The 13,418-nt window shown below is 38.5% G+C and overlaps 2 protein-coding genes, 2 non-coding genes and 1 pseudogene across 8 annotated transcripts; 1 reads left to right on the top strand and 4 right to left on the bottom strand.

Moving 5' to 3' along the window:
• Positions 1–4,094: 4,094 nt before the first annotated feature.
• Positions 4,095–8,288, bottom strand: LOC149399662 (spermidine synthase 1). 5 transcript variants are annotated; one of them, XM_089611383.1, is made up of 12 exons: positions 7,983–8,288; positions 7,410–7,486; positions 7,174–7,296; positions 6,945–7,049; positions 6,774–6,846; positions 6,625–6,696; positions 6,311–6,506; positions 5,742–5,837; positions 5,478–5,594; positions 5,093–5,188; positions 4,512–4,790; positions 4,095–4,390 (listed from the first exon to the last, which is right to left on the bottom strand). In XM_089611383.1, exons 1-9 carry the CDS (start codon positions 7,990–7,992, stop codon positions 5,564–5,566), a joined length of 783 nt encoding a protein of 260 aa, XP_089467509.1. In that variant the 5' UTR covers positions 7,993–8,288; the 3' UTR covers positions 4,095–4,390; positions 4,512–4,790; positions 5,093–5,188; positions 5,478–5,563. The 5 variants fall into 5 exon arrangements, with proteins under 5 accessions (XP_089467509.1, XP_089467507.1, XP_089467506.1 ...); XM_089611381.1 differs by lacking the exon at positions 7,983–8,288 and having other exon boundaries at positions 5,742–5,813; XM_089611380.1 differs by lacking the exon at positions 7,983–8,288 and having other exon boundaries at positions 4,095–4,399.
• LOC149399663 (ADP-ribosylation factor GTPase-activating protein AGD12 pseudogene) lies at positions 4,511–5,522 on the bottom strand (annotated as a pseudogene).
• Positions 8,289–8,576: 288 nt separating the features above from the next.
• On the top strand, positions 8,577–8,648 carry TRNAP-CGG (transfer RNA proline (anticodon CGG)). The gene has a single exon. It is a non-coding gene; the product is annotated as a tRNA-Pro (tRNA).
• Positions 8,649–8,755: 107 nt separating this feature from the next.
• On the bottom strand, positions 8,756–8,826 carry TRNAG-GCC (transfer RNA glycine (anticodon GCC)). The gene has a single exon. It is a non-coding gene; the product is annotated as a tRNA-Gly (tRNA).
• Positions 8,827–10,028: 1,202 nt separating this feature from the next.
• On the bottom strand, positions 10,029–12,336 carry LOC149399666 (uncharacterized). The gene has a single exon (XM_089611095.1). It carries the CDS (start codon positions 12,288–12,290, stop codon positions 10,353–10,355), a length of 1,938 nt encoding a protein of 645 aa, XP_089467221.1. The 5' UTR covers positions 12,291–12,336; the 3' UTR covers positions 10,029–10,352.
• Between the last annotated feature and the right edge of the window lie 1,082 nt (positions 12,337–13,418).

Below are 13,418 nucleotides of genomic sequence, written 5' to 3' on the forward strand. Positions count from 1 at the left end.
ATAATCAACCCTTCATTGATTACCAACGGTAAGAACTAAAGACGCGTTAATCTAAATACGGAAACCAATACGGAAATTAAAAAAATTTATATTTGTATATTACACAGTTGTGTGCTTGGGCATCAAGTCACACATAACTCCTTGGACACTTGCAAGGACAAACATACCCTTAGCTTGAACATTAATTACGAAATCTCACATATTTACCACAAACAAATCCTCATTTCTTATCTCTACTTTTCTTCATTCCTCAATCATAAAAGAATTTTCTAACCATGTACACCACATGAAATTTAAAAATTTAATTGTATTTTACATTTTAGAATTTTGAAACAAATAGTTGGCAATTGAATAAACTTTAAGAATGTTAGTATTGTTCGTCATGTTGAAGCTGTGTTTTTCTGAAGTGATTCAAGTGTAAAAATGATATTTAATAACTCTCTATCTTGTGGTTTTTTTTTTTCCTTTTTCTTTTATTTCTCTCTCTCAATTTTTCGTTATTTTCCTTTTCAAACTTCAAAATTATATGAAATTGAGTGATTCTAAGTCTTATGAATTCGTGACTAAGAGAACTTCAAAAATTTGTGTTGGATGAAAGTTTTTATCTACCACCGTTGAATTCTGCCGGAGAAGAAGTCTACCCATCAAGTTCGTTGTCTGACCGGCATGAAGTGGTCTTCAACGCGGTCTAAAAATGAAGTATATGATTTTGGCAACTAAAACCTTCAACTCATTTATCTCTACAGTTCTTGGGTAGTGACTCAATGAGATCAATTATAATAGAACATTATAATTATTCTTCACTAATAACTTCGTATAAGTAGGGATACAAACAAACAACTTTCCTATTAAGAAGGAATTATCTATTCACCTCCTCACTATTCTCTATAATAGCTTAAATAGGAATAAAATAAATATTGAAAAATAGCTCTTATATTAACGAAAATAACTTAATTATAGTAACTGCTCTATATATATAAATGTACATAATTATAAGTGAAAATTGTTATAACTAGCCAAGTTTGTTATTTTTATTGGGGGAATAGCCCAAATTTCATTTTATTAAGCAAATAACTCATATTTTCGACTCAGACCGTAATGCCTTTGGTAAATTCGCGAATAGGTTAATTTAATTAACATACTGGAGTGCATTAGGTTAATTAATTAACTTATTGGTTGAATATTAGTTTAGGTTCTGATTTTTTTGTGAGTAAAATTAATTTACTAAATGATTGAATTCAGAATTAAGTTAATTAATTGAATGCTTTGGATATCAATTGACTTAAGTTATGATTTTTTTAAATTTTTTGTGAATTTCAAATCCTTCACGAATCAGTTAATTAATTAACTTAACTCACTCCAGTAGGTTAATTAAATTAACTGATTCGCGAATTTACAAAGTGCCTCTCCTCAATCCCCTCCATCGCCGCCGATTCCTCTCCCCCCGCCTTCCATTCTTCGTATTGTTCCTCGGCGCCGTGGTCGAGCTGGTTCGTTCCGATGAGGTCGAGCATCGCCGCCGCCGGAGCTCGACGGAATCGACGCCGTTTATGGCGGATCTTGACGGCGTCTATGGCGGATCTCGCCGGCGACGTTAGGGATCAGCAACGAGGATGGACGACGATTGGCGACGACGCGGTGGCGTGAAATGGATCGGCGGCGTGAAGTGGATCGGCGACGTGAAATGGACGAAGACAAGAACGAGTTTATGTTTAGGTTTTGGGAAAATTGAGTTTTACTCTTATATATGAGGGTAATTTAGGTAGTGAAATATTACTTGGGCTATTCACTTAATTTATTCAAACATGGGCTATTCTCCTAATATTGGTGGGTTGATTGGGCTAGTATACTCACTCTCCCTAATTTAGTTATTGTATGGGTTCATTTTTTTTCTTCTTCTTTGAATTGTTTGTAATTTTTTTGTAAATTAACGTTAATTAATGATGTTTTCATCTTTTCCAAGTTGTAATTCTTAATTTTGTATAATTAATTACAGTAATATTTGTTAGTTTTGGTTAATATTAGTTAATTATAATTTTATTTGTTTCTTTATTTTGAATTTTTTGTAAATTATGTTGAGGAATTGGCGGCATAAATCATCAAACTCTTTCGCTGGACTCAGTTTGGTACTCAAATTTTTTTTTTTTACGGGAATAATCACTAAACTGCATTTCTAGTACCGACGTTACTCATTTTAACGATTTTTTTGACGGAAATCCACGTGTCTCAATCTAACATAAATTCGAGTACCAAAGTTGACCGACGACGTAACCAAAGTCGCCGGAAACCGCGGCGGCGAACATGGAGCGGGGGTTGATCATCGACGGCCCTCGGAGCCACCGGTCTTGGACGAGGCTGTACCGCCACACGACCGGAACTCCGTCGTCTTCCTTGCCGGAGACCAGCAAGTGGGTCCCGGCGCAGAGCGTCTCCGTCGTCTTACGGCGGAGATTGCTGGAGTACACCAACCAGTCGTCGCCGGCGTAGTAGAACGAGCCCTGGGCTGAGTTGGCGCAGGCCAACGACTCGTAGCTCACCGAGCGCTGAATCCCGGAGCTCGACTTTCAGATCTCACTTCCGAATCCATTTCTTATTCTTCTTCTTCTTAATCAAAGAATACTATTCCTCTTACGCTCTGAAGCCAAATTCCTCAATCCCCTCTCAAGCCCTAAAACGAAAACGGCTCTCTCCAATGGTAAGGCAAGCGAGCCGAGGAGGCTGCGCTGTGGAACTCGATCGTGGACGAAGCGGCGGTGATGGAGGCCTCTGCGAGAGACGAGTCTCTGGATCTAGAGAAGCTCTCTGCCGAGGTGATCGATCTCCCGGAAGAGACTCGGCCGGGGCTTTCGGAGCCGTTGAGATCTGCGGCGGAGGAGGAATCGAAGGGGGAGAAGACTACGTCGGCGTACGACGGAGGGTCGAGGTACGATCCGTCGGTCGTCTGCGGCGGTGGCGGCACGAGGAGGGGATCGAAATCGGCGGCGGAGAGAGATGATGAAGGGGAAAACAGACAAGATGAAGAAGAAGAGTCAGCAGAGGTTCCGTAAAAAAAAAATCGTTAAAATGAGTAACGTCGGTACTAGAAATGCAGTTTAGTGATTATTCCCGTAAAAAAAAAAGTTTGAATACCAAACTGAGTCCAGCGAAAGAGTTTGATGATTTATGCCGCCAATTCCTCAATTATGTTTCTTTGTTTCTTCTTCGTTCAATTTCTTCTATATGATTATGGTTTTTTATTTTTTATTTTTTTTACATAGAATTGCAAAAGAAGGAGTTTTTTTTTGGCTTTCTGATTTAAAAACGCGAAGGTCGCGAGTTCATGGAGATGGTTCTTAAAAATTGGAATCCATATATAATACTTGGCATTAATTGTTCTTTTTTAAAATCACTTTCCAGAATTTTATAGTCCATTTTAGCGGGATTTATTAAAGGGTAAATTAAGCAGTAAATTGTATCGTTTTACCAATAGACTCCATCACACAATTTTTATTTCTAATCTTAATATCTTATATAAACTTGTCAACCATATAGTTCGAGAGTTTTAAATATAGGTTGCCATATCTTTTTTTTTTGTTTTTGTTTTTTTTGTTTATGTATATGTTCATAATACCTCACGATATTTATCATATATGTGTTCATTATTACCATTTTCATACTAAAATTTGATTTTTTTTTTTTTACGCCTCCTGAATATTAATATTATTTAATAATATACAATTTTCAGGGTTAATGTCTAAACGAGCATATAAAAATGTGCTTACATTATTCTAATAATACTAGTGGTGGTTACGCGCCACGCGCGAATGATCGTATATTGAACATGAGTACGTATGAAGAAATTCAAAATCGTTCTTGTAAGATAGCGTTGCAGTGAACGAAACTATGCACTTACCAACTAATTGAACATAATTGTACTTCTATATAATTGATAAACTATCAAGTAAATGAGGAGACTATAAATATCATGAACATAGTATAATTATATACTTGTCATTTTCAAGTTCAAAATGTTGGTAAACATACGTCCAACGATCGATTTTTGACATATCACAAAATCTAGATCGGCAACCGAAACATTCGGATAATACAAGAGCAGCCCACATTCTATATCTATAATCAAAAGAGTGAATTTAAGGGCAAGTCATCCAAAAAACAGAGTTTGGTTTCGACAAAAAAGTAACACGTTAGTTGGTTTTTTTTTCTTCAATTTTTGGCTTTTTCTTGAGCTTGGTGTTCAGATTTTCACGGTTAGAAGTACCGTTCTTGGAGGAGTGGCCATCACTTTGTTGTGCCTCAGGTTGGTATGTTGTAGATATGACCTGCTCTTTCTCAACGGATTTTGGAACGGAAATGTCATTCAATTCTGTGTTTTTTGGCTGACCTGGAACATCTGCAGATTCTTCTTCGATGAGTGCAAGAGATGTTGAGATCTGACTTATTAATATCGCACGATTTTCGAACAAAGAATAGTTGATTTTTTTTTTTTTTTATGTGTGCACGCAAGTACTTACTACTGGTCAAGAGGCATCCACTCGAGTTCTAGCTCCATTTCTCCGGACTCGACATTCTGGAGCTTGAGGGTCAACTCCTGTTTGACTTTTCCGTCGGCGATGTTGACTGTGCTGTCCTCTTTGAGGGCATTGTCGTGAGACTTCAGACACTTCCCGATTTGCATGTTCCCAAACATACCTGCGTCTCCAAAAGCCATCGCCGAAGTAATCAAGGGCTGGAGATCGATCTCCGCCTCTCCCATTATGTCATCCGCCGAAAACGTGTCGTGATCGAAAACCCTGTGTCCACACCGAAAACCATATTGCGTTTTAAGATTGCCAGAAATGATTTTCTTCATCACCCTACAACTTTAACTATGATATGTTTTTACTGTAAGTGGTGTCTCAAATACCCGTTAATCTTGTCCTTCAGACTATTTTATCAATGAATATTGAACATCAATTTGTTCAATGGTATCTAATCACATTGTTTGTATGCATAAACAAATAATTAAGGCGCTTTAGGTAGGAACAGATTTCTCGTTAGAATAATAATTTCTTTTTCCACTACTATTTAAAAATAAATAAATAAATTTGCTTACCAACTTTAAGGCTCCGAAATGCTGAGGAACTGATAGCATGAGTTCCTCGGTCCATACTGGATTCAAATTGCCTTTGACCACGATTGTTTGAACGGTCTACAATAACAACAACACTTGATCATCACCAATTCATTTTATTTTTTTTTGCATCAATTGATCATCTAAATGTAAAACTATGCTAAGAAGACCTTTAGGGACATCAAGCTCTGAAGCCGGAGGAGCAAACAAATCAAACTAATATTGAAATTTAATCCTAATGCAAAAATATTTCTCCAAAATGGATGTTTCTTTTTCCATGGCAATCACTAAAGGGACTTCAAATGCGGGCAGTACTTCTATTTATATGATTCTCAGGGACATGAAGACAAAAAGAGAAACAACAAACCTGTTGACCAAGAGTCAAAACAACATAAGGATCGCTGGACAGCATATCTCTGATAGCTAAACCCGTTCCTTTAACCACTTTTACCTTCAATAGTCCGATAAACTCAACCACGCGTTCCTGTCACCACGTCAAACGTAAGATCATCAAGACATAAATTTATCATCTACATAATTATCAATTAGCCTCCTATATGAGCCAGATTATTACAACTAAAGTTTTATGAGCCATAAATTTCACGATAAAAAGAAATTGCATTGTCCTTACAGATATGTCATGCTTTCAAGTCTCTGCAAAGCACTCAAGATAGTTCCATTAAGTCTGTTTCCGTGCACATTCCTGACAATCAAGCTAACTGAGACACTAACAAAATAAATTTGTAATAAAGCAATATTTTATACGGTTTTCAAACTGTATAAAATTCAGAAGCAAAAGATAGGGCTGTAATAATTATTTTTTATGTTTAACAAAAATGAAGAAATATTTTTTTTTTCAACGCACAATATTTATTAACTTTTTAAAGGAAGGAGACAAATATATAGGTAAGTCTGGCTTTCAAAAATAGAGTTTAGTCTCACTAACGGTTTTTAATAATCACTAAAGATAAAAAAAAAATAAAAAAAAACAAAAAAAAAAACAGTATTTTCAATGCACATTATTAAATAACTTCTAAAGGAAGGAGACAAATATATAGGTTTTACATAGTTTTGAATAAGTTTAGCTTTCAAAAATAGAGTTTTCAGTCTCACTAATGATTTTAATAATCACTAAGTTGCCCCTCTTCACAACCATGTAGCTTTGTCAATGTATGTATGTATGTATGTATGTATGTATACATCGGGTAAGTAGGGACGGTGGTCCAAGCATAGTTGACCGAGCCTTTGAATGTCTGGCGACAGTTTGAGACAATGTCCTCGATGATGTGCATGTGCAGCCAAATGCTCTCGGCCTGAGTGCACACAACTCCGCCCGGTCGTAGAGCCTTCCCCACCGACTCGAAGAACGGCTTCTTGAAAAGCTCTTCCGCGGGACCTGATACGAGCCACACACAAAAAAAAAAAGAAAAAGAAAAAAGATTTCAAGCCTGAATTTCAAAGCAGAGAATGCGGGTTTCGAAACGTGGTGTTGGTATTAATATTATTATTATTACCGATCGGGTCAGAAGAATCGACGATAACAGCGTCGTACGTTCCTTCCGGAACAGCTTTCAGAAACGCAACTCCTATGTTGATCCAAGAAAACACACGATTAGAAAAGGAAAAAAAAATGGAGAGAGAGATGTAAGAAAGCGATCGTTACCATCGCCGATATGAAGGTTCACGCGCGGGTCCCCGAACCCGATGGCTACTTGAGGGAAATATTCTTTCGACACCTGAGGGGAAAAAAAAAAAAAAAACCAGAATCAGCAAAGAATTCACTCGAAAAACTAACACTTTTTTTTGTTGTTGCATAAACAAAAGTAAAACTTACATCAACCACCATTTTATCGATTTCGCATATATCGATCTGATCCACAGAGGCGTGACGAGCCACTTCACGCAAAACCCCGCCATCTCCGCCGCCGATAACCAACACCTATAAAACGAGACCGGTTTTTTTTTTTTTAATCAGTGAGAGAGAGAGTTCATGCTATAGTTAAAACTACGATTTACATTCTCTCGCTTCCTTAGATGGTCAACCATTTGGCTTCTGAACTAACCTTCTTCGGGTCCGGAATCGAGCACAAGGGAAGGTGGGTAATCATCTCTTGGTACGCACACTCGTCTCTCTCAGTGAGCTGAATCACACCGTCCAAAACAAGAACCTTCCCGTACGAGGCCGACTGAGAAAACCAAGAGAATCGCAGCATCGGTGTCAATAACAACGAGACGTAAATAATCGGAGCGAAATCTTGTGAAACATGTTTTGTTCTTATTTATTATTATTATTATTTACCTGGAAGACCATCACATCCTGGTAGTCAGACTTTCCTCTGAATAAAATCTTCTCCATCTTCAACGAGTGAGCCTCTCCTGTGAAATTCAAAAGTATGCCAAACCATATTTTAAAAATACAATAATCTTTTTTTTTTTTTTTTTTTTTTTTTTGTAAATAAAATATCACCAATAGACTCAGTTCCAACGTGATACACAGAAATCAATATGCAAAATCCAAGCTTCAAAGCATCTTAAGGTGGAATATTTAGGCAAACAAAACAACATAATTATCAGTCACAAACTCTTGCCACTAACGTAGTAAATAAAAACATAGCATAACGGTTTTGTATGCTCAATCTTGAAAACTGAGAACACCAAACCACAATAAAGATGCGATTTCGATTCATACTCAGTTATATGTGCGTATTATACAGTAAAAAAATTCAATAATCAATACGAAACCCAAGCATGTTCATATCAACAAAAAAAAATATATAAAAATCCGTGGTTTTAGAAAGGATTAAGACTTTATTTTATTTTATATTCCTTTCTCTGAAGCCAAACAAACAAGAGAAAAAGGTGAGAATCGAACCAGGCCACATTGGGCTGATCTCGGAGAACCAGCCTGGGATTACGGATGGAACGGAATCGGCGTCCAAGGGAACCGCCGGAGTAGCAGAGACTCCGTTCTCTTCCTCTTCACCGGCAAATCGGTGGACACGGCGGCGAACTCGTCGGCCATGGCTCTCTCTCTCTCTAGAAAAAAAAAACAGGAAAACCTAAAAAGTTCTGTTCGATATTAGAAAAAGAAGAATAGTGTGAAAGTATAGATGAGCTATTGAAAGGTCACACAACACACTGACACACACACATCAAGAAGTAAGATAAATGAATTTGATTTTAGAAGAAGACGAATCGATGGCGTGGGTTTTTAGAAGAAGACGAATCGATGGCGTGGGTATCGAATGAAGCTGAAGAAGGAAGAGGAAAAGAAAACGCAAGGAATAGGCCAATTTAGCCACGTGTCGCGCAAAGAAGGTGGCAAATTTAGCCACGTGTCGCGCAAAGAAGGTGGCAAAGGAGTGCCACGTGGCATCCGCTGGATAGAAGTTTAAGTACCGTAGATTCTTATTATCTATGGTATGGAATATAGAGTATGATGCTTCATAATTTGTGGTCATCAAATGGGTGTTTGGTCTAGTGGTATGATTCTCGCTTCGGGTGCGAGAGGTCGGGAGTTCGATTCTCCCAACACCCCGATTTGATTCTTTTTTTAAATTAAAATGTTTCAATATTTATTTGACTTGAAGTCTTGAACAGCCTATCTCAAAAGTTTCAACTAAAATATTAAAAAGATATTTTGAATGCACCAGCCGGGAATCGAACCCGGGTCTGTACCGTGGCAGGGTACTATTCTACCACTAGACCACTGGTGCTTCATGTTTTCGACAATTTATATTTTATAATTCATATAATTTTAGTGTCAACTCAAATTACGGCTGAAATAACCACCAAGTGCACTTAGTCCAATAAGTTCAGTGACAATCCATAAGGCGATAAGTAAAAAGCATTAGCTAAGAAGTGAAAACGTAATGTGCTAACAGTCATACAGCGATAGAAAATTGGATTTTTACTCGTCTGAAATATATGCAAAATAAGTTCAGAAGGTTTTTGTCTGTGGGTTAATTATTGTTTAAAATAATCCTCATTGTATTCAAATATTTTAACTGTTGGTATGAATAAAAAATATTAAAATAGTTTATGTTAGTTAAAATAGAAAGTGTGGTTAGAATGAGTAAATTAAAATTTAGTTAAAATAATTGTTTCAGCTATTTTAACTAAATTTTAGCTGAATGCCGTCTAAATCTATAACAATAACAACAATAAATAAATAAAACACTTTTAAATATATGCAGTTTTGTGAAATTAATTGTCTCTGTTTTTATCACAACGACTAGCACGATTAAAGTAAACTACATGTCATTTATGTGTGTGCGCGTGTTTGTGACAGAGCTAAATATATAAAGACAATTCGGTAGAAGACAAGCCACCATAAGACAGTTGTCAGTTTTGATCATTATTAGCTAATTAGTTAATTATTACCAGGTAAGGAATAAAACAAATATCACTCTCCAACTGAGATTTTCCTTATCCTGCCTATACATAATAAACACAGCAAATATATAGTTATTAATAAGTGCCATCCTGTTCTTATCTCGTGTAAGAATGGGTTCTTATTCTACCAAAATAGCCGTTAAAAGATTCTCTTCTCAGACGTGGACGTGCATACCGTTTGATAACATAATACTACATTTACATGCACAGTCACATTTCAACGTCCACCAAAATTAATTGTACGTAAATACACAATTCTCTTCAATTCACCAGCAACAACAAAATTCCAATCTATTCAACGAATTTAACGACATAAACAGCAATAAATTTTAGGAATTTCACATGATTTATACGAAAAAAAGTGCCGTTGATCATTCAGAATATATGACTATTAATTTAACATAGATACACAATTCTATTCAATTCACCAACAAGAAAAATTCAGCTCTATTCAACGAACATAACGCATAAATAGCAACAAATCCCCTCGAGCCAAAAAAAAAAAAAAAACAAATTAGTGGAATTTCACATGAATAATTTTATACGAAAAAAAGTACCGTTGATTATTCAGAATACATGCAAAATATCACCTTTACGTCCACCGAAATTTTCTTTAAAAAAATAAATTTCCACCAAAATTAAGGTCACAAAAACACATTTCTCTTCCAGTCGCCAACAAAAAAAATTAATTATACCCTATTCATCGACATAAGCAAAAAATACAAATACAATTGATCAAACGGGATTTACATGAATTAGAAACAAAGAATTAATTAAATACACAAACAAAAAATGCAAATGAATGAATGAATTAAAGGTAACGAAATTACCAAAAAAAAAAAAAAATTTAAAATTTCCGTTTGCATGAAGGGAGTGGAGAGCCACACAGTCCGCGGTTGCCGGAAAAAGAAGAAACCGGAAAACGAAATTTGTGGCGTGGAATCGCTCCGGCGAGACGGTTATCAGACACGTCGAACTCTCGCAATTTCTTCAAACCCAACACCTCCTTCGGAATCACCCCTCTCAACCGGTTCCTCTTCAGCAAAACCCTCCTCAGATTCCCGGCTCCGGAAATCTCCGCCGGAATCTCACCGGAGAGTCCGTTCCCCACCATCTCCAGCCTCCGAAGCTCCCGGAGCTTCCCGATCGACCTCGGGATTGTCCCTCCGATCGGATTACGCGACAGCACCAGCGACTTCACGGAAGCCATGGCGGGGCTCTCTCCGAGCTCGCTCTCGGTCAGCGGGCCCGAGAAGAGGTTGAACGACACGTCGACGGAGTTGTACTGACCCAACGGATACTGAGTCCGCTTCGAGAAGATCGGGCTCAGCGGCCCCGAGAACATGTTGCGCCGGAGATCGAGGTCCATCAAGAGAGTGAGGTTTCTGAAGCCCTCCGGGATCGAAGATCGAAACCCGTTCATGGAGAGATTCAGGAACGAGAGGCTCGTCATGTTTCCGATCCAGCCGGGGAGTCTTCCGGTCATCCCGTTGGCGGAGAGATCGAGCACCGAGATCGACGACGAGGCGAGCCATCTCGGAAGGTTTCCTTTTATCCCCGTCTTCGCGAGCTTCAGCCGGAAGAGTCTCAGCTCCGAGAACCAGCTCGGAATCTCTGCCATTCGGAGAGGATTGTGAGAGAGGTCCAAGCTCTGAAGCGCGTGGATTTTCTTCAGACTGTGGGGGATTTTCCCTGACAAGAGGTTTCTGGACAAGTCCAGACTCTGAAGGTTGATCAAACCCCCGAAGCTTCCGGGGATTGTTCCGTGGAAACTGTTGTTGGAGAAGAACAAGTCGGTGAGGGTCGTTAGGTTTCCGATCGAGCTCGGAAGCTTCCCGGAGAGCCTATTGTTCTCCAAGATCAGCCTCTGAATGCTCGGAAGCTCTCCGATCGAGTCCGGAAGCTTCCCGGAGAGTCTGTTCTCCGATAACCGGCAGAAGATGAGAGACCGGAGATGCGAGATCGACGACGGGATTTTCCCGGCGAGCTTGTTCTGGTTGAGGTACAAGAGAACGAGCTCGGAGAGTCCACCGATAGACCGCGGAATTTTTCCGGTCATCCGATTCTCGGACAAGTCGAGATACTTTAGCCTCTCGAGCTGGCCAATACTACGAGGAATCGAACCGGAGAGCCTGTTCCCGCGGAGATCGAGCTTCTCGAGCCACGTCAGCTCTCCGATGGAGCTCGGGACACGGCCCGAAAGCCGGTTCCCGGACAAACCGAGCTCCGAGAGCGACTTCAACGAGCGGAAAAGAGAAGAGCGAAGCGAGCCAGAGAAAGCGTTGTCGTTGAGATAAAGCTTGTTCAATCGGCAAAGGCTTCCGAGCGCGGCGGGGATCGAACCCGAGAGCTCGTTGGAGTCGAGGTAGAGATGAGTGAGACGGCGAAGCCTCCCGAACTCGGTCGGAATCGGACCTCTGAGGTGTCTGAGTCCGCTGAAATCGAGGACTGCGAGGAATGAGAGGTTGGCGAGGGAAGGGGAGAGAGATCCGACGGCGAAGGTCTCGAAGAGGAAGTCGGCGCCGGAGACGAGGCCTGGGCGAGAGACGTTGACCACTCTGCCGTTGGAGTCAACGTCGCAGTCAACGCCGGCCCAGGAGGAGCAACAGTCGGAGGAGGGCTTCCACGACGAGAAGAGGTTTGAAGGGTCGGAGGTGATTCCGCGCTTGAAGCGGAGCAGAGCTTCTCTGTCTATTCTGTGGCATGACTGTGAGAGGGTTGCGAGGAGTGAGAGAGCCACAAGGAATGTGAGAGACCTGGGTTTTGCTTCCAACGTTCTTTTCATTTTGTTTTCTCTCTCTTCTTTTCTGGGGATTCGAGGAGTTAAAGTATAGAGAGAAGAGAGAAGAGAGAGAGAGATGGTTCTAAAGAGTATTTATAGAGGCGGGACTCGGGAGAAGAAAGAGACAAATATCCATACCGTTAAAGCAGTGAAAAAAATCACCAAAAATTAATATTAAATAAATAAATAAAAATACGACTTATTTGACGGATTACAAAAGATGCGCATTTTAATTAGATGTATGGCATAAAAACACACATGAAATTAATATTGCTAATCTAAAATTGGGTGTAAAGATCCGTTCAAAGCATGTAATAAAAGATAAATAATTAAAATACACCAAAATATATCAAAACTTCACTTATGGGCTCAGAATTTACCGTTGAACGTTATAAAACTAGTCTAATTTATATAAGATTTTATGTACGGAACAGTAAATTTAAAAATTAAGTGTTTAACTAAATTTTCGTAAGTTAGTGCATTTTAGCAACTTATAGTGTAAAAATATTAATATACCCTTAATGTTTGGCTTAGCTTGAATTTTCAAGATTTTCAAAATAATTAATTTAGATGTCCAAAATTTTAATTCACTATTTTTTTAAGAGAAATTGTCTCATTTGTCACAAATTTCATAATATTTTCTAACTTTCCGCCAAAAGATTAATTTGGCCCAAAATGTCACCATCATCTATTTTTGCCCTTCACTATTAGATGTCAACATTGTTGACATAGATGGTGACATTTTGAGCAAAATTAGTCTTTTGGTTAAAAGTGGAAAAATGTTACGAAATTGGTGGCAAATGAGGCAATTTCTCTTTTTTTAATGCATTTTTTTATATATACCAAATAGTTTCAAAACACATTCTATCCTCAAAACTAGGCAACAAACTTTCAAAAAATTTAATCATGCCTTCAATTTTGTTAATCCAGTTTCAAAACACACAAACAAGTTAAATGATTTTAGTCAAAGTACATGATTTCAAAAAATTTAATCGTGCCTTCAAAATATTTAATCATCCATTTAAACCAGAAATATAATGTTTGAAGTCTAGTCATCTACAACAAGAAGGCAACGAAGAATCAAAATATTTAATTACGCTTTCAAACTTTTTAATCCCCTCTTCTATGAAC

The sequence above is a fragment of the Urtica dioica genome, chromosome 4, assembly GCF_054948205.1.
Source record: "Urtica dioica subsp. dioica isolate 48M chromosome 4, U.dioica_male_clone48M_v1_H2, whole genome shotgun sequence".
Lineage (NCBI taxonomy): Eukaryota > Viridiplantae > Streptophyta > Magnoliopsida > Rosales > Urticaceae > Urtica > Urtica dioica.